The sequence below is a fragment of the Gymnogyps californianus genome, chromosome 1 (genome assembly GCF_018139145.2).
Source record: "Gymnogyps californianus isolate 813 chromosome 1, ASM1813914v2, whole genome shotgun sequence".
Taxonomy (NCBI): domain Eukaryota; kingdom Metazoa; phylum Chordata; class Aves; order Accipitriformes; family Cathartidae; genus Gymnogyps; species Gymnogyps californianus.
Genome location: NC_059471.1, coordinates 140101684 through 140127838, shown reverse-complemented (window position 1 = coordinate 140127838; position 26155 = coordinate 140101684). Strand labels below are relative to the sequence as shown.

The window sequence follows — 26155 nt, the reverse complement described above, 5'->3', positions numbered from 1 at the left end:
GAGAGAAGTCGCTGCATTTCTCCTTCACAGAATCAGTCACGCCGGCCCTAGGTTCACGCTGAGTATCTGTAAAGTTTTCCGAGCTAAAGGGAGTCATTTTTACAGCGTGTGTGGGGGCGGCGGGGAGAGAGGTAGGGGTATCAGAAGCAACAGGGTCTCTGCCTCCGAGCTGCGGTGGCGGCTCTGTTCTGCTAAGCACTTGCAGGCTGTACAATTAACCGGGTAGGCAGTGAATTAAATCTTTGTAAAGCCCACTGAGTGGGGGGTTCCTGCAAGCTCTTTTCCAACCGGTCTCAGGCGGCTGGGATAACATCAGAAACAGCAGCAACAGCAGCAGCAGCAGCAAGCAAAAAGCGGGGAGCCCACTGGACGGTGCAGGAGAGCCAAGCCCCCGCTCGGTGCGAGTGCTCCCGCCGGCGGGGAGCTGCGGGCGGCCGATGGACAACCTCCGCGGGGCCCGGCCGCTGCGGCTGCTCTTGCTCCTGGCGCTGGTGCCTTCGCTCCGGGGCCAAGGTAAGTGCGGGGAGCGACGCCGAGCCGAGCCGACCAGCGGGCGTCCGCCGGGCTGCGCTGCGCTGCGCCGCGCTCTCCCGCCGCCGCCGCCCCGGCGCCCGCGGGCCCGGCTCTGCCCCCGGGGCGGGCGGCGCGGGGTCCCCGGCGGGCTGCGGGGCGCCGGCGCAGCCCCGCCTGGCCGGGAGGCTGCAGGGCGCCTCGCCGGCCCCCCCCCCGGGCTGGCTGCCCCGGCGGTACCCGCTCCCTCTCCCGGGGCCGGAGGGCGCGGGCGGCCGCGCTCCGGGCGGCGAGCGGTGTCCCGCGGCTGCGGGAGCGGGCCCACGGGGGATGGGGCAGCGGGGCGGTTGGGCTTCCTCTGGTATCCCCCCCCTTCCCCGTACCCCTGGACGTCCCGGACAGGCTTTAAAGCGCCGCTGCCACGTTCAAGTGAGCAGAAAGGCGTGGCGTGCACCGGCTCCGCCGCAGCCACCCGCTGCCACCGCCGGCTCCCGCTCCCCCCCCGGGGCCGCCGCTACCCGAGCGGGTTAGCTCTGCTCCGGAGGGTCGATACGAGGCGCCGCCGGGACGGACTCTGCCGCTGGGAGTTGGTGAGTCGGTCCGTCGCGGGGCCGGGCTGCGCTGTCCGCCCGGCGGCCTCCCTGCCGGGGCCGGGCGCCCCCCGGGCTCCTGGTGGCGGGGCCGGCCGGGCCCCGGGGGGCGACCCCGGGACTTTTGCAGCCCGGTGTCCCGGGAATTGCGACGTGTCGGGGCGGTTGGCGCTGCCGCCCGCCGTCGCACGGTGCCCCTCTGCAACGAAAGGCGCCCGGTCGTGGGCGTCGGGTTAAATTGCACGCCGCGAAGGTGGCGTGTCCCGAAACCGGCGTCAGGAGAGGCGTCAGGTCTGATCTGCTGGGGACCAAATTACACCCCCAAAAAATGGGAAGCGGGATCAACAGTTACTTGAAATCTCAGTGGAGCAGGAGGAATAGTGAAGCAAAGGACGCAGGCTTTTTGAAGACAAAATGTGAAACATTTATGAGTGATACTGTGTGATGTGGTTGCTTTTAAAAGCAGGGATCTGGATCCGGGCCATGACTCCCTTTCCATACTGTGCACTTTTTTCCTGTTCTCTTAATACTGTATAAAAAGAGGATATTCACTTGATTTAATTCAGTGTAGCAATCCGATGCAATTATAACTGGGAAGATATGACAAAGAAACTACTTTTCATATGGTAATAATGAATTTATCATAGCTAACAGGTAAGTGACTTTTTCTATTAGAGTAACCCCAAGGGCGCCATTCAGAGTTGAGGCTTGATTATGCTATACTCCAGGCAAATATTTAGAAACATATGGTCTCTGGCCTAGGCCTAACCATGGCAGGCAAAAGCCAGTGAAGTAAATTATTTGTTACTATTATGTTACAGTATTTTGGCTCTTAGATTTTCATATAGCAGAGCACTTGTCACAGATACCTTTCAAAGTGTTTGCTTTTGATAGATGTTAGCCCCTCCTTTTAAAGAAGGAGGGGCAGAATAAAGAAGGTTAGAAAAGCAACATTTAATGCCAGAATCCCGAGATAGCTCCTACTTTCTCTCAGACAACAGAGTACATGAGCAAAACTGTGGCTTTGATGTATCACAGTGAACGGACATAGTAATTTGAAGCATTCAACATTATTGTAAAACACGGAAGAATTCCCTTTTGTTATCTCTGTACATTTAACCTTAATTACTGGACTACATTTTAGAAAAATGATAGGTAATTAGATATATAAGTTCAGGTTTTCAGAGTTTAAGACAAAGTATAGCCAAATCTGGCAGTAAAAGGTATATCAGGTTTTTATTCTCAAATAAAAGTCCATACTCTAATTTCACTGAGAATTTCTACTTCCTTAGAACTTTGAAAACAGTACACTGGATAAAATTAGATTTGAATATCTAAAAGCAGATGAGGATCCTTGCTTAGGATGCTACCTTTTGAAGAGTAGACTTCGCTCAGGTGAAATAATTACTAGTAATTATAATAAATAAATTAATCATTACTAGTAATTGCTGTAAGAAAGATTTTTTTTTTCTGCATTATTTCACATGGCCATCTGTGTTTTGCAGGCAAGTGAAGTAATTAGCTTGTGAGGTCATGTTGTTTAAGTGCAGGCTTTTTGGGACAGAGCCTGTGTTCCTCTGTGTGACTAGAATAAGGGGGCTTGGGGCAAAGAGGAGCTCCTAAGTGCTTTAGTGGTACAATTGCCAAGTTACTAGGACAACATATTTCTGAAATACAGCTTCCTCCTAAGCTTGTTACCATCAGTTTTCTTAATTGCTTTTCCTTACTAATGAATCATCAGTATCTATTAATTAAAGTCCTCATTCTGAAAAAACAGAAGGGACTGCCTTCAGTGGAACTGCCCAGTACATGTGACTATAGATACGCACATCATTCTTTGCAAGAGTAAGGGTATTAAAAACCTTCTAAATTTTATAATGCAACTTCATTTTATTGTAAACATTGCATTTTTTAAAAACTTTTTTTTTCCTTATGATATAAACTACCATCTACTGAAGAAGGTGAGTTATTCACATCATTATGTCCAGCCAGTGTATGAATAGTTCATCCTCTAGCTGCGTCTTTGGCATGTCTTGGTACTACAGGCACAGACAGTTTAACTCACTAAACATCTGGAAACATGTCTATTCAGGGTGAGCTTATAGTTTGTAATAAAAAAAATGTTCCACTGACTTTGTGGAATGAGTTTTATTTTAAGATTATGATTTTTACATGTGCTTTTATAGCAGTAAATTTATAAGTAGTATATGGGTGGAGGTAGGACTAATAAAAGGCTAAATCTATGCTTTCTTGCCTGCTATCATAGATAAAATCTCCCCCAAAATCACATATTACCAAAAAATACAGTTCTAAAATGAGTGCTATCTCTAAATTAGTTTTCAGTTGAGTTTCGTTTTAATAGTCCATTTTCAGACATGACATTTTATTGCAATCAGGGCAAGAGCAAGATGTTAAACTTTTGTTTTTCATCTGTGTAATTGAAAGCAGACATGTTAGTGAAATCCAAGATGAAAATCCATAAACTAGCTTATCAAGTTACTGTGGTATATTTATACTATTCTGTCAGATTTCAGGCATTATCTGATAGCAGGTCAATGCATTTTCAGAAGTTATTTATTTTTTGTTGCACTTTAGCCCATTCTGCAAGTTTCATATCAACTTCACATGTGTTTTTAATAAATAGTTGTGTAAAGACCAACTTGTTCTACAATACTTTACTAACATTTTCTGAAATGAAGGATAGGTCTTAGCCACCTGGGACTTGACAGAATTGGAGTTACCTGGGACCATGAAAGAATTTAAGTTTGATTTTTTGAGTTATGGGTAGATCTAAAGAATTAGGTGGCAAAATCAATTCAATAAACAGAGAATATGGGTTTACTAGATGTAGTAAAATATCGGTAGAGCATTAAAGGGGATGAGACAGAGAAGGTCAAGAAGGAGAGAGCTGAAATCCAAATAAAAAAACATCAGGGCATGGGCAAGAATTTTAATGGTAGCATAGAGTGGTTTATTATGAAAGAGATAAATGAACAAAAGCTTTTGTGAAAAAGGTAGCAAAAAGTGATGGTTGACAGTGACAGGGAGTAAGGAAAATGAGTAAAGTTAAGAAAGAACAAAATAAGCAGGTCATTTTAGCCAGAATAGGCAAAAGTTATTGTAAAGCACTCGGGAAATGTCAGGCACATGTATTTACGTGTAGATTCGATGGAAGGAAGTAGGCCAAGTGTTGAGATTTTAATAGTTAAGTCATCACATGTAATTAAACTGGGAGAGTGGATAACATTGCTCCAAGATAAGATGTAGAAGTGGAGGCAGAAGATTGAGAAGACTGCAGGGTGAGAAAGAATAGAAAAATTGTCCACAAAGAAGTCCATGAAGGAGTTGTGAGGAACGAAAAGGGAAACAGAGGAAGAGAGCACAAGAAGCAATAAGACAGAATATAAAGGAGAGAAAGGGTCCCTACAGATCAGTGAAGAGTGCTAGGAGAATGTAAAGAATTACCGGCCGTAATATTTTGTGAGTAAAAATTAGTTTAGAAATGCTCAGAATATTGTCCAGTAAGTGGAGAAGGAATAGTCAAAGTAGTACCTACAAAGATGATGTACTGGTTAATTTACAGTGGCAGGGACAGTGCGTACAGTAAGGGAAAAATTGTGACAGTAACCTGCCTGTTTATCAGACTTGGTGAGGATTCTTGTCCTGCTGAAATCATCTCTGGCAAGACACTGGGACAGTCCAGTAAAAATTGTGTTGAAAGTCTTCTCTGATCAACAGGATGCAACAGTTCTAAAGAAGGATCTCCAGTGCTAATGCTTTCCTGAATACACTGGCACATCTTTGGCTAATGCAGTTAATGAAGCTTCTTGTCTTCACTTTTTTAAACAAGTAACACTTTTTTTCCACAGCACTCCTGAGTACTTTGTCTCTGCTTTGTACTTGGTATAACCTACTTTAGACTTAAAAGTTTTGAGAAATTGCCCTTTGGATTTCAAGTATGTGCCGTTGGATCGTAAGAAGAAACTGAATTTCTAGATTCTCAGGAATTCTCATTCAAATTCTTTTCAGTTAATCAAATTAATTTAAAATTTTCATTCAGAAAAAGCTGAATGACATCTCTGATGAATTTTTGGGTACTTACTACACAAGTATAGGAAGTGCATTATTTTCTGGATTATGGTAGCACCCACCAACAACCCATGCTGCACAAGGATGTAAGATGTTCCCCGCTAAAGGGTTGACTTTTGAGTCTAGTCAAAATCTGGATTGAGACCTTAAGCTTAGTAATAAAGAAAGCAACACCTAAAGAAATCTTTTGTATCAATGCCAAAGTAAGAGTGTGGGTATAGAAATACTTTGTCTGGTGTATTCCAGCTTTTTAGGGTGTTTTCCAGGATTTGCTAGGCACTGGAAGGATATACTGTACAAATGCTACCAGCAGTACATCCATTCGAAATAGTACAATCTTCCAGCTTTGAAGCTCTTATCACTGACTAAATTTCAAGTACTGAGTACTTCTAATATCAATACTTTGGCAGAAGATCTGGAAGAGCTAGATATCAATTTGCAGCTCAGTATACATAATTTCAAAAATTAGGAAAATCTCATGTAAGAGAGAGTTTTAGTAATGTTTTCTCCAAAAGGAAACCTTCCCTAAATCATTGCTATATAATTATATGCAAAAAAATGGATCTTTATTTTCTCCCTGCTCTGTAAAGTCTGCGGTTCCTTCCATACTTAAACCTTGTTCCATTGTGCTATAAATTTTATCCCATCTACTTAGTGTTTCCAGACTATTCTTTAAATATGGCAGTAGTAGAACATCAGAATCTTTCATCATTGTCCTTTTTTTTTTTTTTATATTCAGCAATAAACATGCCTACAGAGTAGGTATGTTTCACTTAAGCGGCATATAAAAGCATAGTTATTCTTGCTAATTTTCTGGTCAGATGAAAATAGAGAAATCCCAGTGTGAAAATGTTTTTCCTGTAGCCATTTTACATGAGAAGATATATGAATGCTTGAGCATATATGTTTGATGCTCTGAGACATGCTGCTCTGTCATATTCTCATATCCTTCCTATTTCAGTTGCTTTAATTGGAATATATACATATACTTGGACTCGATCCAAAGCTCTTTAAGATCTATCTAAAGACTGTAATTTAACGCAGTACATTTTGGATCATGGCCTTTATACAAATGAACAGGACTAACAATAGATTAATTGTAACACCTTATATAAAACTTTCTAATCATACATTTTTTTAAGATTTGAAATGAGAAATCAAGAGAAGATAAAACTTTGTTCTTAAATGAGAAAGAAAAAGTGCCACTTCAGGCTATCAACACCCTGTGAACTAATTTCATTACTTACATGATTTTTTCATACAGGCAGGAGTGAAGGACAAAATTTAGCATGTGCTTGTCAGAAAGAGAACTTGCTGTTCTTCTTCCAGTCTTTTTTGTAGGTCCACCCATGTCATCTTGGTGAGACTGGGTTCTTTAGGCCACCTGTGTCCAGCAGAGCTATGAATGCACCCTCTTTTTTCATGTTCCTGTGAGTATGTAAAGTCTAGGACAGCCATTACTTATACTAAGCTGTTTACATGATGCTGACTCAGTGGACACCAGTATTAAGTTTCTCTCAATATCTTCATGTCTTTTAGAAATCTTCAGAACAGCCTTCAGTCTTCTAGTCTTAGTATCTTTCGAACTCCAGCCTCCTCACAGAAGTCCAAAAAATAACCTATCCAGAAAGATGAAAAAATTCAAGTTAATTTGTTCACAGAAAAGACATCCACATGAAGTAGCAGTCTTCAGATACATAGAAGGTTGTTGAAGTGTGTAAGAGCCTATGTACAAGAGGTAGTAACAAAAGAATGGATTTAAATAGGCTTTTGGAGTGGATGGTGAAATAATATATTATTAAAAATTCTCTGTCATTAGGGACATTGAAGCACAAAGGCACATTGCCTAGAGAGTTTGTGGAATCAGCCTCACTTGATATCGTTTTGAATAACTAAATAGAAATCTGCCTAGAACTGACCAAATTTTATCAGTTCTGCCTGAGAGTAGCGGGTAGGACAAGATAACCTCTTGAGGGCTCCTACATCCCTATCTTTTGTGGTATTTTGGTATGTATGTAGGATGCCTTATAGTCTTCCTGCAATAGATGGAGTCATCTTTTCTAATTTTTTAGTAGCCAGTTGCCTACTTTTTTGAAATAATTTTTTATTAGACCTGAGGCAAAATAAAAAAAACACAGTAAAGCACTTACTTTCCCCACCAGAGAAAATAAGGCATGTTGCAACATAGCATTGCCTCCCTTAGGCTTGTCCTTATCGCTAAACATAGCAGCTACCTCATCATCAGCTATTGGCATGAATGATTTTAAGAGTTTCTTCTATAAATTGCAAACAGACACCTCATAAAATGAGGTTTGGCCAAATCTGAAAAATCTCCCTAATTGTGTGATAGCCACTGCTGGTGTTACCAGAGCCACATTCCCCATAAATGAGTGTTCTCCAGACCTAAGAAAATTTCCAGTAAAATGTTGGCTGTTTTAAAACCAACCACAAAACACACTAACATACCAGGCATTTCCTGTAGGATGCTGCTGCTTTAGTTAGTGTGCTAACTGGGTTTCTTCAGTGATTTCAGCTGTCCTGAAGTCACACTCAGCTGAGAATTCATCTGAAGGTAAAGGTTCAAACCCTGTAAGCCTTTTTAGAGAGAATGTTGTATTTCTTAGCAGCACACGAATTCTGAGTGATTGTCTGTCAGTCCATAAAGGTCCAATATGACCTCCACACTTGGAAGAGAGAAGCAGTATTGTCATAGGCCCTCTTTGAGGGCAAACAGTAGCCTAGAGCTGTACTGGAGAGGGACAGCTGGTGAGGAACACAGCCTTGCAGGCTGCAACAGATGCATTGGAGGCTGCCTCCTGGCTTGTGCTGTTGTGGATATTACAAGAGAGGGCATCCTGGCTCCAAGTTTCATGCATTTGTTATGAAGTTCAAGCTGGTATATTCTTTAAGGGAACCTGTAAGAAAAACCTAGTGGAAGGACTAAGAATAGCTTACTGTCCAAAGGTGACTAATGCCACAGCTCAGCTGTGTCTATTCATCTTACCCCATCAGTGTATTGACATATTTGATGTATGGTCTTGAGGTAAACAAGAATGTCTCTGCAGAAAAAGAAAAGCTCCTATTCACTTCTTTCTCTGCATGTAAAATGGAGGAGGGGCATCTTCATTCCAACTCCAGTCTGAAGAGATCCAGCAAATACATCATCTCAGATGGAGAATGGTAATGCTTTCCTGCATTGCTCCATTACTCCCAATTCAAAGCATTTGTTTCAGGGAATCATGAGTCCAGATTTTCTGTTGTATGTCTTTCTCTTTCATAGTTTCAGGTCTCCTTCACCCTTTCCTCTACTCTGTGTGCCTAATCCCTAGGTTTACACACAAGATCAAGATGCAACAAAGCTGTACTTATCATGTTAGCCTGTTACCAGTTGGACCTTTGAAGTCAGCTGGCTTCCCTCTTGTCTAAACACGTCTCTGGGTCTATTTGATGCCTTAAGTGGCCAGCCAGAGTGTATTTGCGTTGCCAGAAACAGCATTTCCACAGTTTGTTGTAATGACAGCCAAAAAATCAAGACTACAAATCCCAGCTGCCAGCACTTGACTGCCGTCCCTGCTACAAAGGCAACTGACTTGTCCACCTACTGTTAGCCAGGTGTCATTGTTTCAAGAACAATTGGTTTGACGTAGCAGATCAAGCCAAGCACACTTTGTCTGCCCTGAACCTATAGCACAGTGGAGCCTTGGCCAAAGGGATATGCAGTTGCTCTGGTTTTGTGTCAGGAGAGTACAGATGTAAAGGGAGGTTGGAAGACAAAGAATGTGACTCTGAATAATACGGATGGCCAATCTGTCATTTTGAGGATCAAATTCTGTATGTAGACTGTGGGTTTTTTCAGCTGACAGTTAGATGGATGAGCATCACTAGTAAGAGAGTTTTCTTGACAGGGCAAGAAAGGTTTTGTCAGAAAGGTACGCTGGGGAAGTTGAAAGTATTTTTCTTACTGGAAACCTAAACCAATGCATGTCTTTTGTAATCATGAGTTCCAAAAATTCTGGATGACATACTGTTACTGAAACGTGTTGGACTAGTGCTGAGCTTTCACAGAGTCCATCTGCTGCCTGTATCTGCATATGCTGAGAAGTGATAATCATGTGCTGTTTTCTCACATTCCATAGTGCTGAGCCTCTTACAGAGTAAATTGAGTGAAGGGCAAGACCTGCACCACATTTTACAAACTTAATCAATTAATGTGCTTAAAAGATTGAAAATATCTTAATAAGGAGTTGTGACTTTGACCCCTTGACCTGGACAAACTTCCACATCCGTACCCAACTATAGCTGGTTATGTGGGCTGGGGAGTCGATGAATTTGACAGTCACATCACTTACTGCATTGAAGAACTGGAAAGCTTTACTAGCTCTAGCTTGATAAGCCCACCTAGGCTCAGGTGTAGCTTTGGTTTGATATTATCATCAGCTTTATAACTGTTCCATAGATCAGCACTGAGTAATGAACAGCTATCTAATCCCAGATTGTACATAGGCTTTTCCATCATGAGCAGCTGTACAGAATAGCTGCTGTTGTAGATTGTTACTTAAAAAATCTGTCCCTTTTTGATCTAGCTGGAGTGCTACTGGCATGAAAATTATCCAGTCCTTTTTATTTCTGCTTATTTTTTGCATAATTCCCAGAAACAATTCAGGGTTTCTCATTCCAGGAATCATGCTTTTGGGTAACATTCTTAAGCTTATCTTTCTTTCATTTGATCATGAAAATATTCACTGTAGCAGCTGAATAAGCAATTATTACATCATAGAAGTCTAAGGTTATACAGATTTTAACCACATTTCTTGCTTTGAACTCCCACACAGTATGGCAATCCTGTTAAGATTAGCAAACTACTGTTTTTTTTAAAACAACCATATGCTCATACACATTTTGTCTATGTAAGCATAGTTCATAGCTAGCACATGAATGCATCATGTGCACAATATGTTTGAATTTGTGTGACTTCTAATCACTTATCTGATAGGTCTTCTTCATGACAGCTTTCGTAAAATTAGAGATCTGACTTCCAGCTGTGTTTCTACTGTCCTCTTCCCGAGACTCCTGAAATCTCTCTCAGAATACTACATATACCACCTTAGCATCAGGACAAGCATCCTTGCTGTTACCATACTAACACAACTCAAGTTCTTTTGGGTGCCCTGCTGCACATACTTTTTTACAAGGACAAAGTAGTGATAAAACTGTGTTTTATTTTATCCAGAATAGGCTTGGATTTTTCTCCATTAGTCAATTAGCACGCAAAATTACTATATCTGAGTGAAAAGGAAGTAAACATGCTACCATCTTAACAGATCTCTGGTTTATCTTCATATTTTTCTGTCTCGTGATACCAAAAAGCTGAACAATTGCTTCACAGATTTACAAAATGGACCAGACAGTGTATTCCTGCATGTTACAACTTTCCTGTAGGGTTTCTCCCCCCACATAAAAGGGCACATTTCAGCCGAACACAGACAATATCATCAGCCTTTCCCAGAAGTGTTTTGTCTCTCAGATGCCTGAGATTTCTCTGGCTGATTTGCATGAAACATTATGCACTTGGCAAAACAGTTGAAGGGGCACCGGGTTCAGAAGAGGAGTACTGTAATTCCTATTTGATCATCTTTGGCCCTCCAGCTCTGAGGGGTGCCACGAGCCCATCAGCTGCAGTAAAAGACAAATGATCACATTCAGAGAAAAAAGAACCATCACTTTCTGCACAGTGAGATTCTTTGAGATGTCGTAATCAGAGTAGTTTCTACCATCTGCTTTCCACTACCCCTTCCTTTCAGATGCCCTGCATTACAAACTTCTAGTGACGAGAAACTGAAGAGAGGCCATGGCCCCCCCATGCTGTTGGTCCCCTGAAGAGGGTGTAAGGAGGCACAAATGGCATTAATATGAACTGCTGCCCCAAAGATTTCCGACTGGGAGCCACATGAGTATGCACATATATAGTTGAATCCACAATACTGAAAAAATATGAGACAGTCTGTCCTGTTTCTAAATACTCATTAACAACTCTTAGTGCCAAAATAGTCAGAATCGATTCCAGTGCAATCAGGAGTTGACACCCAAAGTGTGAGACACGCACTTTCTGAGATTTTGAGAGAGTAGAGATTTGTCCACGAATGACCATTTTTAAAAGCAAATTGCAAAGCCAAGCTAGAGAAAATGTTTTTCACTGTTTTATTGTTATGTTTTAGAAGAATGGCCTTGAGGGTGGAGTCCTTTTTTTACTGCTTGTTTTTCACTTCCCTCTATTCTCAAGAGATTTTTGGCAGGATCTTTGGAGGATATGAATTGTGATGTCACCAAAACAATGAGCCTGGACCACAGTTCTCCCTCAACAAACTATCCGAAATCCTTCTTTGTCTGGATGCACTCCTACAGACGAGCTTGCTTAGCTTGGCCTGCTTTGAATTCTTGAGTTATTTGGTTGGAGTAGAGGTGTGTTGCCAGAGCTGGGAGGGAAGAACTGGTGTCCAGAGCCAGGGATTGTCCTTCTGGGGAGGAACTTGGCTAAAGACCCATTTGTACAAAGCCCTGCAAAAACCTGCAGCCAGCTCTGCACTTCAGTTAAATGTGTGTCATTTTTCAACACAGTTAAGATTGATTGCAGACAACAGCACTAAAAATATGATTATTTGTAACACGTTGTATGAAATTTGATGCATATAATGTTTGTTAGCAATACGCTGGCAGACAGAGACCAGACAGAGTCCCTATTCCCAAAGAAGAGATCAGACACAAATTCATGTCTTTCACCACAGGCAGATATTTATTTACAAGACTGATTTTCTCTGTAGCATTATAAACTACAATTAGCTTTCAGACACTGGCATGAATTCTGGACACACTGAGGAATTCAAGAGAAATATTGCCTTGACTTCATAATGACAGGATTTTGACCATTATTTTGGGTATGTAAGTAAGACTAGAAGGGTGACCTGGGTCATAAAGTACAGAACTCTGTTATAAACTAACATTTAATATAATTCTGTTTATAAGTATAATGATTTTCTTATTAAAAAATGTTTGGTTTACTTGATCCCATAATTCTGATTATTGTTTACTGCTGTAATATTTGTTGACAGGAACCACATCCTTTCACAAGCTTTACTTATCTAGGCTTAAAATGGTCTATTTCTTGTAGTTTCTCCTCATATAATAGGGCTTTGATTCCCCTGACCATCCTCCTAGCCTTTCTTTACACATTTGCCATTTTGATGTAATCTTTCCTAAAGAGGGATAGCCAGAATTATGCCCAGTACTCCAGAGCTTTGCACTGTAGAATTGAGAACTGCCTTGAAGAGTACCTACTTTAAGATGACAGATGCAACCTAAAATTTAACTCTTTCCTTTTTGCTTGGAGTTGTTGGATTATAATCACTAGTCGGGAATATAGGTCGTTCCCTGCAAACAACTGAGTTACTGGAGGGGGTTATCTTCTCTACTTGCTTTCAGCTGCTTTTAACTTTCCCACATATGGTCTGCCAGTTGAGGTACTCGTGTAAACTCTGTCTGATGTGTGTCAAAGTAAGTGTGATCATGAACAGGTTAAAGAATATTTCGGCTTATTTTGATAACTGCAACAGGTTAGGAGGTGGATACATGGACAGATGGAAGGAGGCTGTAGCCCCCATACATCAGGAGCACCTGAGGAACGATGGCTTTGTAACTGGTATAGGGAGAACCAGAGGAGACAGATGCTTGTCCTTACCAGACTCTGCAGGAAGTCATTTGTGAAGATGGATAGTCTTGAACATAATGCTGCTGCTTACTGAATTTTGCACCGTTTAAATGTGCTTGGAGCAAAACTAAGAATAAGACAATCATGTGAGGCATTTTATGATCTGGTGGAGAGGGATGGTCTGGGAATGACCTGGTGTGCACTCCCTGTTCTTATATTACCAGCTTGCTGTGTAATTTGGGCAAGTAATTTCATCCTTCTGTACTTCAGCTTCTCCATCAAAAAGATGTAAATGAGATTTGCCTTCCTCTGTGCAGCACAGCAACCTACAGATGAAAGGGTCTTATTTATTTTTCATTAAGTAATCAGTCATAGAATCATTTAGGTTGGAAGGGACCTCTTGAGATCATCCAGTGTTTGAACACTCTCACAGTAAAGAAGTGTTTTCTCCTGTTCAGATGGGACTTCATATGGTATAATTTGTGCCAATTGCCTCTTGTCCTGTCAGTGTACACTATTGAGAGGAGTGTGGCTCCCTCTTCTTCATCCCCTCCCATCAGGTATTTATACGATCAGATCCCCCCTGAGTCTTCTCTTCTCCAGGCTAAACAGTCCCAGCTCTCTGTCTCTCCTCATATGAAACATACTCCAGTGCATAAATCATCTTGGTGGTCCTGCACTGGACTCACTCCAGTAAGTCCATATCTTCCTTGAACTGGGGAGCCCAGGACTGGACACAGCACTCCAGGTGTGGCTTCATCGGTCCTGAGCAGAGGGGAAGGATCACTTCCCTCAACCTGCTGCCAGTGCTCTGTCTAATGCAGCCCAATATGGTGTTGGCCGCCTTTGCTGCGAAGGTGCATTGCTGGCTCCTGATCAACTTGGTGTCCACCAGGACACTCAGGTCCTCTGCAGAGCTGTTTTCCAGCTGGTAAGCCCCCAGTGTGTACTGGTGCGTAGGGCTTATTCCTCCCCAGATGCAGGACTTTGCATTTCCCTTTGCTGAACTTCAGGAGGTTCCTCACTGCCCATTTCTCCAGCCTGTTGAGATCCCTCTGGATGGCAGCACAACCATCTGATGCATCAGCCACTCCTCCCAATTTGGTATCATCTGTGAACTTGTTGAGGATGCACTCTGACCCAGTGTCTAGGTCATTAATGAAGATGCTGAACAGTGTTTGAACCAGTACTGACCCCTGAGGTACACCAGTAGTGACTTGCCTCCAACTGGACTTTGTGCCACTGATCACACCCCTCTGGGCCTGGTGATTCAACCAGTTTTCAGTTCCCCTCACAGTTCACTTACCTAACCTGTACACTGTCAGCTTGTCTATGAGAGTGTTATCAGAGACAGTGTCAAAAGCCTTACTGATATCCAGGTAAACAACATCCACTGCTCTCCCCTCCTCCACCAAGCTAGCCAGCTCATTGTAGAAGGCTATGAGGTTGGTTAAGCATGATATCCCCTTCATAAATCCCATCTGACTTCTCCTGGTCACCTTCTTGTCCTTCATGTGTTTGGACATTGTTTCCAGGAGGATTTTCTCCATCACCTTTCCAGACAGTGAGAAGAGGTTGACCAGCCTGTAGTTTCCCAGATCTTCTCTCTTGTCCTTCTTGAAGACAGGGGGGCATTTGTTCTCTTCCATTCTTCAGGAACTTTGCTCATTTGCCATGACCTCTCAGATAAACATGAGTAGCCTGGCAATGACATCAGCCAGCTCCCTCAGCACTCCTGAGTGCAGCCTGTCAGGGCCATCAGTCAAAAAACTTAGGAAACAAAGAGAAAACATTAGAAAACTGTCCCTCTTGATAATCAGATTTTTTTTTACACAGATTGCGTATTTGTTATACAAGGAGCTGTTCAGTGTCCGGACTACAAGATAATTAATAGGAAAATGTGACTCATGTTATATTCCAAGTTCTGATACACCTGCTGTGCAGTGAACTTTTGCACTTGGAATATGAAGAAAACCTGTAGGGTTTGTCAGTTCATTAACAATATTTAGTTTTATTAAATTAGAGACTTCTGCAAAAGTCATACTCTGCACAAATAATTATCTTCAGTATGCTTTTCCCCTTAGTTTCAGGGTTGGTGCCAGTTAGTATCTGTGTTAATTTTTCTTTCACATGTTAAGTGATCAAAATACCATGTACCTTTCTGTCTCTCTGTACAATACTTTTGCAATTACAGACATACTTTTGAGTAAAACAGATTAATTGGATAATAACCTCAGGAAAAAATAGTTCTGCAGATTAATTTTTAATGAGGTATGTCTTTCATATCAGACAGTGATTTATCCTGTATTCTTCAGGATTTTAAAAGGTTGCTTATTGCTACTGCTGCTTTTGATAATAAAGGAGTGCAATCCAACAGATCCTTTTATTGTGCAGGACTCTATCTATCTGAACTGTTTTCTGCTAGAGTATCAGTCCCTGGGCTGTGTCTTTATGTGGAAGGCTAAGGGTAACTGCAGTTTGCTTCACTGAGGAAGGAATACCTCCAGCACCTGGGCTGATTACAAGGTGCTAACGGATGCTTCACTTGGCCATGGCTGCCTTTTGGATGGGTGCGCTATTCTGTGTGTAGATTAGGGAGGGCAAAACGAACTGACTCTCTTTTGTTGGTTTTTTTTTTTTTTGAACTGGCAGATGCAATACCATTTACTAAGATTGTATTAAATATATTGTTGTGTTTTTCTTTCTTTCCACATTTCTGCAGATCTTTCGATGGAAGAATGCTGTGACAAGGGTATTGAATGGGCAAATAAAAACAGAATATGTACTTCTCTACCGTTAATATCCGAGTCCAGAGAATGCAGGTATATAGTTATGTATTATATATTAAACTATAGTTTATATTTTCATGTAAAACCATGGGAGTGGCAGGTATGAAAGCTGATTATAAGATGAAGCACCCAGCTCCTAAATCCAAGTTTTTCAAATTCATGTCTAGCCTTGGGAGAACCTGAGTACCTATTTTTCTTCCATTAAACCCTTCTAATTTTTGCTGTTGGTCTAGTGCAGAGTCACCCGGCTCTAACCTGTTTGATGTGTGCTGTCTCTTAGTCAGAAGTTTTTCCACTGTACCCTACTCACAGGGCTTGAACTCTGCCTACAATCAATATATCTCAGCATAGCTCCGCTAATGTCAGCAAAGCTTCCTCAGTTTATACTGATTGTGAATCTGGCCCAGTGATGGTCCAAATTCTTGGCCAAAAGTTTTTCAAGAAACACAGCAGATCCTGTACATGAATAATCTATAGATTGCATAGATACATATGTATGTATCTATGCAAAGACAGCCTTTTAAAACTGTTTCTCCTGTGTGGTGCCACACAGATAATTGTCTTGCAGTTCTTAGTTGTATTGCTGGATGGGGGAGCTTAAAGCTTAAGTCAAGGAGATTCCTAGTTATGTAGAGTGTCCGACTTCTGTCAAACTTATTTGACCATAGAAAATAGTAACCTTTAGTTAATAAATAGATTTCTTAATTCTATTGACATTTAATAGGATACTAATTTCTATTATGTAATCTAGCAAATGAAATAATGAAGTTAAATGTTAAAATTATTTGAACAGTAATATTTTGGTTAAACTGAACCTATTGTATGATTGGGGCATTCATACTTTTTCTGTTCATGGTAGTTTGCATTATTTTTGCTGTTAAATACTTGTTACATTTAATTTGTGGGGCTAAATTTGTGGTTGGTAGTTTGGGGGCCAGTTTCACAGAGGACTTTATATTTAAAACACATTACATTGCTCCCCTCTGTTTTCAAATGGATTGCAAAGTGATTTAACCTTGGTAATTGTAGAAGTGTTGGATTGATCTTTATTACGGAAAGAATATGTCTTGCAGGCAAGTTTGTCCATGTTTTCTGACTTGCATTTATATTGGCATTGAAAGCAGTCTCTTACGCAGAAGAATTGACAGATAGGACTTAAATCCCAATTCAGGAAATACTTGAAGAGTCAGAAGAGTTACAGACAAAACAGAGGCAGGAAAAACAGGAAACCATGTTTATTGAACTTGATGATTTAATGATAATTTGATTAATGTGAGTTGTGATTCTGCTGTAAATGTAATTTATTCTTTTGAAGATTGCCATTTTAGAGAGTCTTTAGGACTTCATAGGAACTGAAAAAAGCTTACTAATACTTCATCTAGCTTTTGTGCATAACTGATACGTAATTAAGAAAATTGTAGTGATGTAATAGTAAAGTAGAAATGGGTAAACTCATATATTCTGTGAGAGGCATGAGCACTTATTGACAAAAAAAGAAGTGGGTAAATTCATGAGTCTATTCATGACTGTACAATAAATAAACATAGCTGCCCCTGAAGCTTGGCTCTGCTCTAAAAATGACTAAGTAAAATTGACACCTTTGGCTACTTTCTTTAATGGCAATATTATTTTACTCCAGTTATGATTGCAAACTGGCATATCTGTGAGAGGTGCAGCAAAATCACTTTATGATGCCATTTCAGACACTAAAGTAGGGCCAATTCTACTCCTAATTGCTGGTGTAGCTGGAGCCAGGATGAACAGTGAGGGAGCATGATTCCCTTTGCAAGCACATGAGGGTAATGCCTCTGATTTTGTACGTCTATTCCTGCCGCACAGAGATGCGAGCAAAACCAGGTTCATTGCACTTGCTGAGGTCTAGGCAGGTGAGAATATGGCACAGGATGCCTTTTTGGTTATAGATTTTCAAAAGAACTTGCTTCCTGTTCAGACACCTACATGCAGTGGGAGCTGCTGGGGGACAGGTATCTATCATTTATGTGGTTGTTTAAACCCCAGCTGGGATCTTTTGACTGACTAGTGCAGTACAGTGTTGGACCGTGTAGATCATCTGACTTTGAGTGCTCTAAAAAAACATGGTCTCTTGGGTGTACAAACTCATATTACTTCATGCCAGATGGAACTGTTTGCCCTGCCTGTTTCAGCTTGGGTTTGCAAGGTTAGCAGTTGAATGCCAGGGAAAAATACATTGTGAAGTGAGCAGATTTGATGAAATCACTGAAGTAAAAATGATTTTGTGCCGTTACTTTGCAAAGACTGTGCAACACAGAACAGATTGGATGTGAGTACTTTCCCCAACACGCTTTACAAGAATTTACATGCTGTTTTTCAATCCTCTGCTTAGAATAGTAATAACATAACAGCATCTCAGATGCAGTCCTTCCCTCAAAGCAAGCCCACTGCTAGAGTTTCTTTTGCTTTTCTTTTGTTCGTGAGGAACAAGCTGCCTTATTGAATTAGAATTGCACCCCTTTGACCTTTTCCCAACTATTTAAAGCACGTTCATAGTAATCAAGAAGGGTTTCCACGCAAGCACTGACATTCTCATATCTGCCGTGCATCCTAGAAACAAGCTGACAGTTCTGGGTTTCAACATCTTTTTAGGATCCTTCCCCCAGTGTCTCTTGTGGTTCTTGAGGGACTTGCCATCTGTGTGAATGTCACTTGCAGAATATGGTACAGTTCAAACTGCAGATGTGCTCACTTTCTTCTCCTACACCACAGGAAAGCCAGCCCCCTGTCTGAAGTTCACATGAATTCGTAAGATCTATCTGGTTACTGTTACTCGGTTGCATTTAAGTTGAAACACGGCTCTGGGCTCAATGTCCAGTCATGTCTGCAATCTCTTATTGTGGTTGCTTGTCCCACAAATGAGTATACCTCATTGTATGATCACTCTGGACAATGACAGTATTTTTCTCTGTGTCTTCATGACTCAGTAAATATGAGTGTAGATTTTTAATGAATAATATCTTTGGCTGTCATAACAGCAGCTTTTTGCCCATTCATCCATTTTCTTGTGATGTGGTTAAACTCACAGCAGCTGGAAACAGCTGCCATTTACTTTTGGAACTCAATCTGCCCAATAAATATTCTTCCTTTCAAAATGAAGAGTTTCCCCTGGCCAGAGCTCTTAGCGAGTGAACTTAATTCCTGGGCCAGAAACAGCGTATCTCCATATGAGAATTGCATACCTTTAGCACTGTGTAAAGTCTTTTTGGAGTTACATTGGGAATAACATTATTTATTGTTAGTGTTGCAAGAATTCATAAAAAGAAGAAGCTACAGAACACTCTGCTAAGTGCTGTGCAAAAAACAGAATAAAAAGGTGATCTGTGTTCCCAAGCAGAGACACGTGGCAGCACTTGGATACAGACTCAGATGGGAACACAAGGAAGTAATAAGACAAGAGTACTTGGAGTGATAGGCACCAGATGCTTAAATGCCGATAGATGTTTATTGATTTATGCCATTGTAAGTCTGGAAGAGCCTGAGATTTTGGACATCAAAGTTGTGACAGTTTTGTGTCTGAAAAAGCTATTTAAAGTTATTTTTGGAGAAGTTGTCTTTATTAATTATTATCTCTTCTCTGTAGCCTGCTAAGTGTGCCTCACAGTCACTAAGATTTTTGGCTTCACAGTGAGAGGGATAGAAGAACCGTCTGCTATGTTGTCAGGATAACTTGCTTACTTCACTTTGTGACTAATATCAAACTCAGTCCTTCTCTGCCACAACGTTATTAGTATTGTTTCTCTACATAATATATGATATCAATATAATTTTACCTTTTACCTTCAAGAAAACTTCTATTATGTAATCTACAAAGTTGTTTATGGATTGCAGCTGATTAATTTTGAGGTTTGTTGAATCAATTATTTTTATTTGAGTCCTTTGCTAATTTGTAACACATGGTCAAATATATGTATTTTCATTGTTAAGGCACTCTTTATTATTTTCATTTGTCATATTGTGTCACTCATAATACCAGCTCTTGCTCTTAATTTTCCTAAGTTCATTTCTGTTGCATGTTAAACCGCAACCTGAAAGGACTAAGGGTGGAAGACCCAGCTTGTTTTTGCAAAAGAATTCTGGAGCGGAATCATTCCCTTTTTAGTTTTAATATTTTTTGTCCAAGACCTTCCACTGTGCACATGAATAGCACTGACATAGTTTGAAGACGGGCTAATAAGTAGAAGGAGAGAGGCAGAGGGTAATGAAATTAGGCCGACAACAGAGACATTGTTTTCAGAGCAAAGTTACATTTTAATGCTTTTATGGAAAGAAATGAAAGGAAAAATAGGTGATTACAAAATCTGTGCTGGTTTAGGAGTGCATCCTCTGGGAAGGAGAATAATAAATGTGAAAGAATTGTGGAGGTAAATGGGCGTGTAGATTTTCAGCTGGAAATTTATTCCATGAAAACCAGCAACATTGGTTAAATTTTAACAGAAAGGACAAGTGAGAATATAAAACATGATTTCTTGACTTGATTTATAATCAAATTACCTAGTAATTAAATAACTTTAATTTTAGATCAGCATCTGCAACAAAGAATAAGGATTTTTTAAATGTCTGAGTGATTTCTGTTCACTAGTGAGCCATGAATAAAACTCATCTTTCAGAGATGCATGATTTTACCTGAAACATCCTGAGTGAATGTCAGTTATGAGGCCTCATGCTCCTAGAGATGCCATATTTAGTGTTTTAAGATTTCAGCCATATTGTAAATACCTATTTATTTCAATAAAGTTCTGTTGCACTGTTTTAACTGAACATCAGAATATGGCAGATAAGGAAGAAGTAGCCTTTGGCTTTTTTAATTATTAGTGGTAATTAAAAAGAAACACCACAGGAAAGTACTCCTTTACTTTCTCTTTTTTTAGAGACCAATATTGCAAGCTGTCCATAGACATGAAGTTAATAGGAATGCTACATGGGAAGAGTTGAAAGGTTTTACATGAAAAGACAAATCTAGATGTCCTATTAGCCGGTAGAGATGGCTCCTTTACTCTGCTGTGAAGTAGAAATTGGGTATGTATTATATTAAGGGTCTAAGCCAGGGAGACACACGTAACTTAGCAAAGACAGGGAGAGATACTCTTCATCTCAAAAATATTGGAAGCTGAAGAGCTTGTGGTGCTATGCTCTAGCAACCAGCAGCACGTGGGCTGGTGTGCAAAGGGAAAAGGATGGTCAGCTGGGCAGGCTAAGTTGCAGCCCGAAGACGAGTACTGTGCAGTTTTTTCTAGCATTTTTCTCTGCCATCTTTCAAGGATTTCTACCTCTGTTACAGCCACACAAGTGTTTACAGTCTAAAGCAGTATTTGCTACCGGTGCAACTTCACTGTAGGATTTGGGCAATGAAGTGTGATTTTATTGTTGTTGTTCTGAGAATGAACAAATGGCATTTTAATCTAGTATTCAATTCATGTTTAATTCCTTATTACAGTTGGGGTGGGCCACATGACTTATGAATACAGCTGTGGGAAACTTTTTAAGAAACTTTTTTGTTTTGGTTGAAATTGCCAATTTGTCAGAGGTTTCAAAGAGATTACTTGTATTTGAAAAAAAAAAAAAAGCCACACTGGAAATCAAACAGATCTACTGAAAGACAGCTGTTGTTTGTTTGTTTGTTTGTCTGTCTGTGGCGAACATATCTAGCTCCTCAACAGGACTTGGAGGGCTAAAGGAGCTGGAAAGTCTCAGCTCCCACACTCCTGGGCTTGAAGTTCAGGTTTTACAGGCTTCCAAAGTCCTGACAGTCAGACCACCCCAGAGCTGGGCAGGGAATGGAAATTCTGCTTCAGAGGGAATTTCAGCAACAAAAAAGCTACATATTCTTCCAAACTGGAACTAAATCAAATATCAAAAACTTCAAATATTCTGCCAAATAAAGTTACTGTCCTGGGCTTAACTTCTTGCTATGACTTTAGAGTCTATTTTTGAATAATTTGTTCATGAACTTATCCTGGTTTTTGTTCCTATGCATTGAAATCTCATAGCTGTTTTTGTCCAAGTGAGAACTGCACAGTCAGACCATTACAAAATCCAATAAATAAGAATCGGGAATCTTCAGGAATGTAGCTTGACAACCTCACCTCACCAATATGCACAGAGATGCAGAATCTGAGCCCAGCACCCACGTGTCCCCTGCTTTTAGTGGGCTGGACTGGATGACCTGGCCTTAGAGCTGAGGGAGTCCCTCACGCTGCCTGGGAGCTGAAAGCTCATCCTATGGTCATTGAGAGCAGGGAAGCTCCTCCAGAGGTGGTGCATGGGAATCCGCTTATCTCAGATGACAGTAGGAGAAGCCTGTAGTTCAGTGGTGCAACTAACCCCCCCCTCCTTATACTTCCAAAATTTCCAACAGTGTAAATAAAGGATTTTTAAGAGTAAAGGGTATTGATTTGCTGAATATCTTTACGTAATTTTATGTATTTCTGGGTAACCCCTGAAAACATTTTATTCATCAGTTCAAATAACTAGAGTTGAGGGAATAAATAGGTGGTTACTCTTAACAGCAAAGAGAATGTGTTCATTGTTGGTGGTCTGTAAGATGGATAAGATTTCCCATGCTGATGGGTATAAAAGTGCATTTATAGGGGTTTTCTGTGCATTTCTTATAGAGCTCTAACATATCAGGGCATGCCTTTTAGGTGCCCCTGTTGTACTATAAATAGAATTTATCAGCTTGGATTGCCCTTGGGATAGTTTCCTTTCCCCTTAGCAACTCAGGTAACATTATTCTCAGTGAAACTGGGTTGTCACAAAACACATGGATATGTTTATACCCTTGTATGTGTAATCTGATTTGTTACTCTTCTTTAACTTTTTTCTGTTTCCCAGTGTCTGTTACAGGAGGTAGCGGTGGAAGAGCTTTAAACTGCAAGCTCCACCCACAACACTACCCAACACAGCAGAGTTACACATAAAAACAGAGTGGAGAGAGGGGAGATATCTCCTTCAATGGGCTTTGCATTCAAGTGGCAGTAGCAACAGGAGTGGGGGAGTTTAAAGCCTCCTCATGCAGATTTTTTTCCACAGGAAGGAGTTTTCAATTTATTTACTGAAATGGAGATAAAATAGAGTGATTTTATGAGCAGTGGAACTAACAAAGCTGACTTCCCTGCAGATTTTTATCCTGTCTCCTCTCCGCATCTTCCTGCCCTGTAATACCCTTCTCTCCCTTGTCTTTCTTCGCCTCTTGCTTGCAATGCACTCTGTTTCTCACTATGACTTTCCTTGGTATCTTCACTTCTCCACATATCTCCAGTTGTCCCACAGAGCCACACTCTGAGCTTCCTTCAACATGTCATACCTGTTTGTTTGAGCAAGGGGCAGCAGGTGCAAGGGTAGACTGGCCATGGGATTATTGCAGACTCTCACAATGTCCAGGGCCTGACTTCTCCCTTCCATCAGTCGGAGCACCGATTTGGTTCTCGCCATCCTCTCTTCAGCCACCAGCTGCCACAAAACATGCAAGAATGCAAGCCTGGAGACCTTGAGCCCTGTGGCAAATGTGGTTGAAGTTATCCATTTGCTTAAAAAAATTGTTAGGACAGACTTCAAGGTAGGCAGGCAGTTAAACTGTATTAAACGTATCACCTAGACATTCTGCCCACTCCTAGAGAATATTTTTACTTTGTAACTGTGTGCCCACATGGACCTCTTTCCATGAGACTAGTACAAGTGCTAATTATCAAAACTTGCATTATCTGTTCTTGACCTATATATGACATTCTTCTCCCATTGCTTCCATCCTTTTTTCAGCATGACTCAGGTACAGTGCTGCCGCAGCCAGTTGGAAAAGCAGTACTGTTCAGATGGGATTGAATTTGCCAACGTGCGTGAGGAGTGTGACTCACATACTGGAGAAAATTCCACCTGTGAAGCTGAATACTTGAAGGTGAGACATCAGAGCTACTCCTGTTCATCTTTAAGAAATGGTATTGACTGTCTAGATTGGTATTAAGGGTTGACCCTGAAGGTCACCATACTCGGTTTGATGCACATAAACAGTTTTTTCTCACCTACACCTCGTGTCTCTGTTAAGGCTGTCCGCTTTGTGCTTCTTTGAGAGAAACAGTTCCTCGTTGAGTGAAGCAGACTGTCTCATGACACTTTAGCAGAGGCAGAGGGTAGAATGCAAAAGGGTGGGAAGTCTTGAACGGGTAATTGGCTAGGAAACTACTTTTGCATGAAGAGAAGACATCGACGCTGTAGGAGGGGATGGGTGAGAAACTCAGATGCATTTCAGACTTTAGATTTCATTAGAGCTTTATGGCCTAAGGTCAAACTCAGTGGTTTTCAGTATTGGTGGTCCAAAGGGGTAGGACTGAAGTTAATCCTCTCAGAGTACTTATAATTCCAGCTTGTGTACGTGTCCTTAGTTAACATGACTTTGATTTACAATTGAATGGAGAAATCTGTAAGCTTATGATAATAGCATTTGATATTAGAATAAAAATGCCTATTGGCATCTTTAGTTAATCTGTGCCCTGCCCTCCGCCTTTATTACTGTCTTTGTCTCTCATTTCTTGAAAGGGAGCATATCCCTACCACTCTGCAGAGTGTTTTTGGAAGAAAGTTCCACAAGTAAGATCATGACCTTGACCATGACCCAGTCATGAACAGCTCTGGTCCTATTACAGATTTCTTTCAGTGGTGATGAAAATAGATGAGAGTGATTTTAATTCTTCCCACTGGTCAAAGATGCTGAATATTTTGGTTCATTCAGTTAAAAAAAATCTACTATATAGAAGATGGCAGACAATGTCTGACTCACAAGTTTCATATCTCTTCAAAATACTGGCTTGATTATGTTCCTGGCAGTAGGGTGCCACTGATGCCACGACTGGGAAGTAATCCACGTTCTCGCTGTGAGTAGAAGAAAGGTAACACATGCTGATGAGGCTGGCATTGGTGGGTTGTCACAAACTTGTCTGCATGTGCAGCATGATTTTGTCCCACGGTGGACCATGTCCCCAAGAGGGGACATATGTCACCTGTTGACCACGTCCAGGGTACGCCCGGCTCCTGGCATGGAGATTCCTCTGTGCAGCCTTTACCGTTAGGAAGCCTGTGCACCCCAATCTGAATGTGGCATGAAAAAATATTTAGCCCTCTGTGTCAGTACGATGAAGGGCTGTGAACAGATGAACAAGAACTGTGATGGCGAGTACTCTGCAGATTCAAGTGCTTGCTACCAGAGACAGGTTTATAACAGCAGCACTATTTTAAACACATTCCATGGGACAACTCTAAAACAGAATGCAACTGTTCAAGGAAACCCACTTTCCCATCAGTTGACTGATGTTTCCCTATGTGGGCTTGTCAGCATGAGGAAGAAGAGTTAATGATGTTTTTTAAAATGGCCAGACTTCTTTAAAGATGGCAGGTTTTCATGGTGACAGATGTATTGTTAAACAAAATGGACTGGGCCTTGACCTCTGGCCCTGAGAATAAATGGCTCAGCACAGCTCATGTCACGTAACTGACGTCTTTCCCCTGCAAAACACAGTGCATGAGGGCTGTTGGGAATGTTCGCTGGCCTGTGCTAACCCCAAAATATACTTCAGCATTGTCTGAGAGCCTGTTAGTTGCCTTTAGAGCTTGCTAATATTTAAACATTACAGACGATTGCGGGACAATGCCCGAGCCCATATTCTGTCCCTGTTTAATTTACTGATAGAAACATAGTCAGTGTTACTTAATCCTTGTGAGCCATGTTCTGCCCGCCCCCCCCCCCCCCCCATAGGAATATCCTACACTTAATAACTGTACTCAGATAGCTGTAGGAGTATCTTTGTAGATAATCTCTTTGATCCATGATGGACATAGATGATTTATGATCTAGTATCAGTGAACAATTAATCATTTCTGTTGTTGAACACATTTTGAATCTGATGACCTTGAGACATACCATGTATCTGGCAATTGTCCCCAGCTGTGGTAAACAAACTTTTACATTCACACCAAGCCCATCTCACATGGGCTTGAATCTCATTTTGCCTGGTTGGTCCGTTTTTGTTTAGCTTAGGTAGCATAGGAAATCTTTTGGATCTTCTTTGTCTTCTTCAAGGAAGCAGAAAGAGTAATTTAGTAATTCAATTAGTAGGATTAATCATAGCGCTTTGCAGCAAATGAGGCAGCTAATCTTTCTTTTGAATCCAAAACTTGCGATTGGAAAGAAGATAAAAAGACCGTATTTTGAAAACACTTAGGTCGGCTTTTACACTTAAAGGCAGTAGGCATAGGTAATGATGGGCATAATTTCACTCCTCCGTTTTTTTGGAAGCATAGCTTTTCTTGCCTTGCAAAAAAGGATGCAGAATTAATCATTAATCTTTAAAATCTTCATCAAAAGACAGTAATCAATTTCCAGAATTGTTGCTGATACAGGAGGTGTAGAAATGGTTTTACGAAAGTTTCTACTACAACAGCCCTGCAGAAAG

The 26155-nt window shown here is 41.1% G+C and overlaps 1 protein-coding gene across 2 annotated transcripts in view; it reads left to right on the top strand.

Annotated features, from left to right (window-relative positions):
• Window positions 1-135: 135 nt before the first annotated feature.
• The window catches only part of FBLN1 (fibulin 1), an 82057-nt gene continuing 56037 nt past the window's right edge, over window positions 136-26155 (top strand). For both annotated transcript variants that reach the window (XM_050910354.1, XM_050910361.1), the window contains exons 1-3: window positions 136-513; window positions 15614-15713; window positions 23472-23607. In XM_050910354.1, the coding sequence (XP_050766311.1) occupies window positions 438-513; window positions 15614-15713; window positions 23472-23607 (312 nt within the window). In that variant the 5' untranslated portion in view covers window positions 136-437. The remainder of the gene's footprint in view (window positions 514-15613; window positions 15714-23471; window positions 23608-26155) is intronic.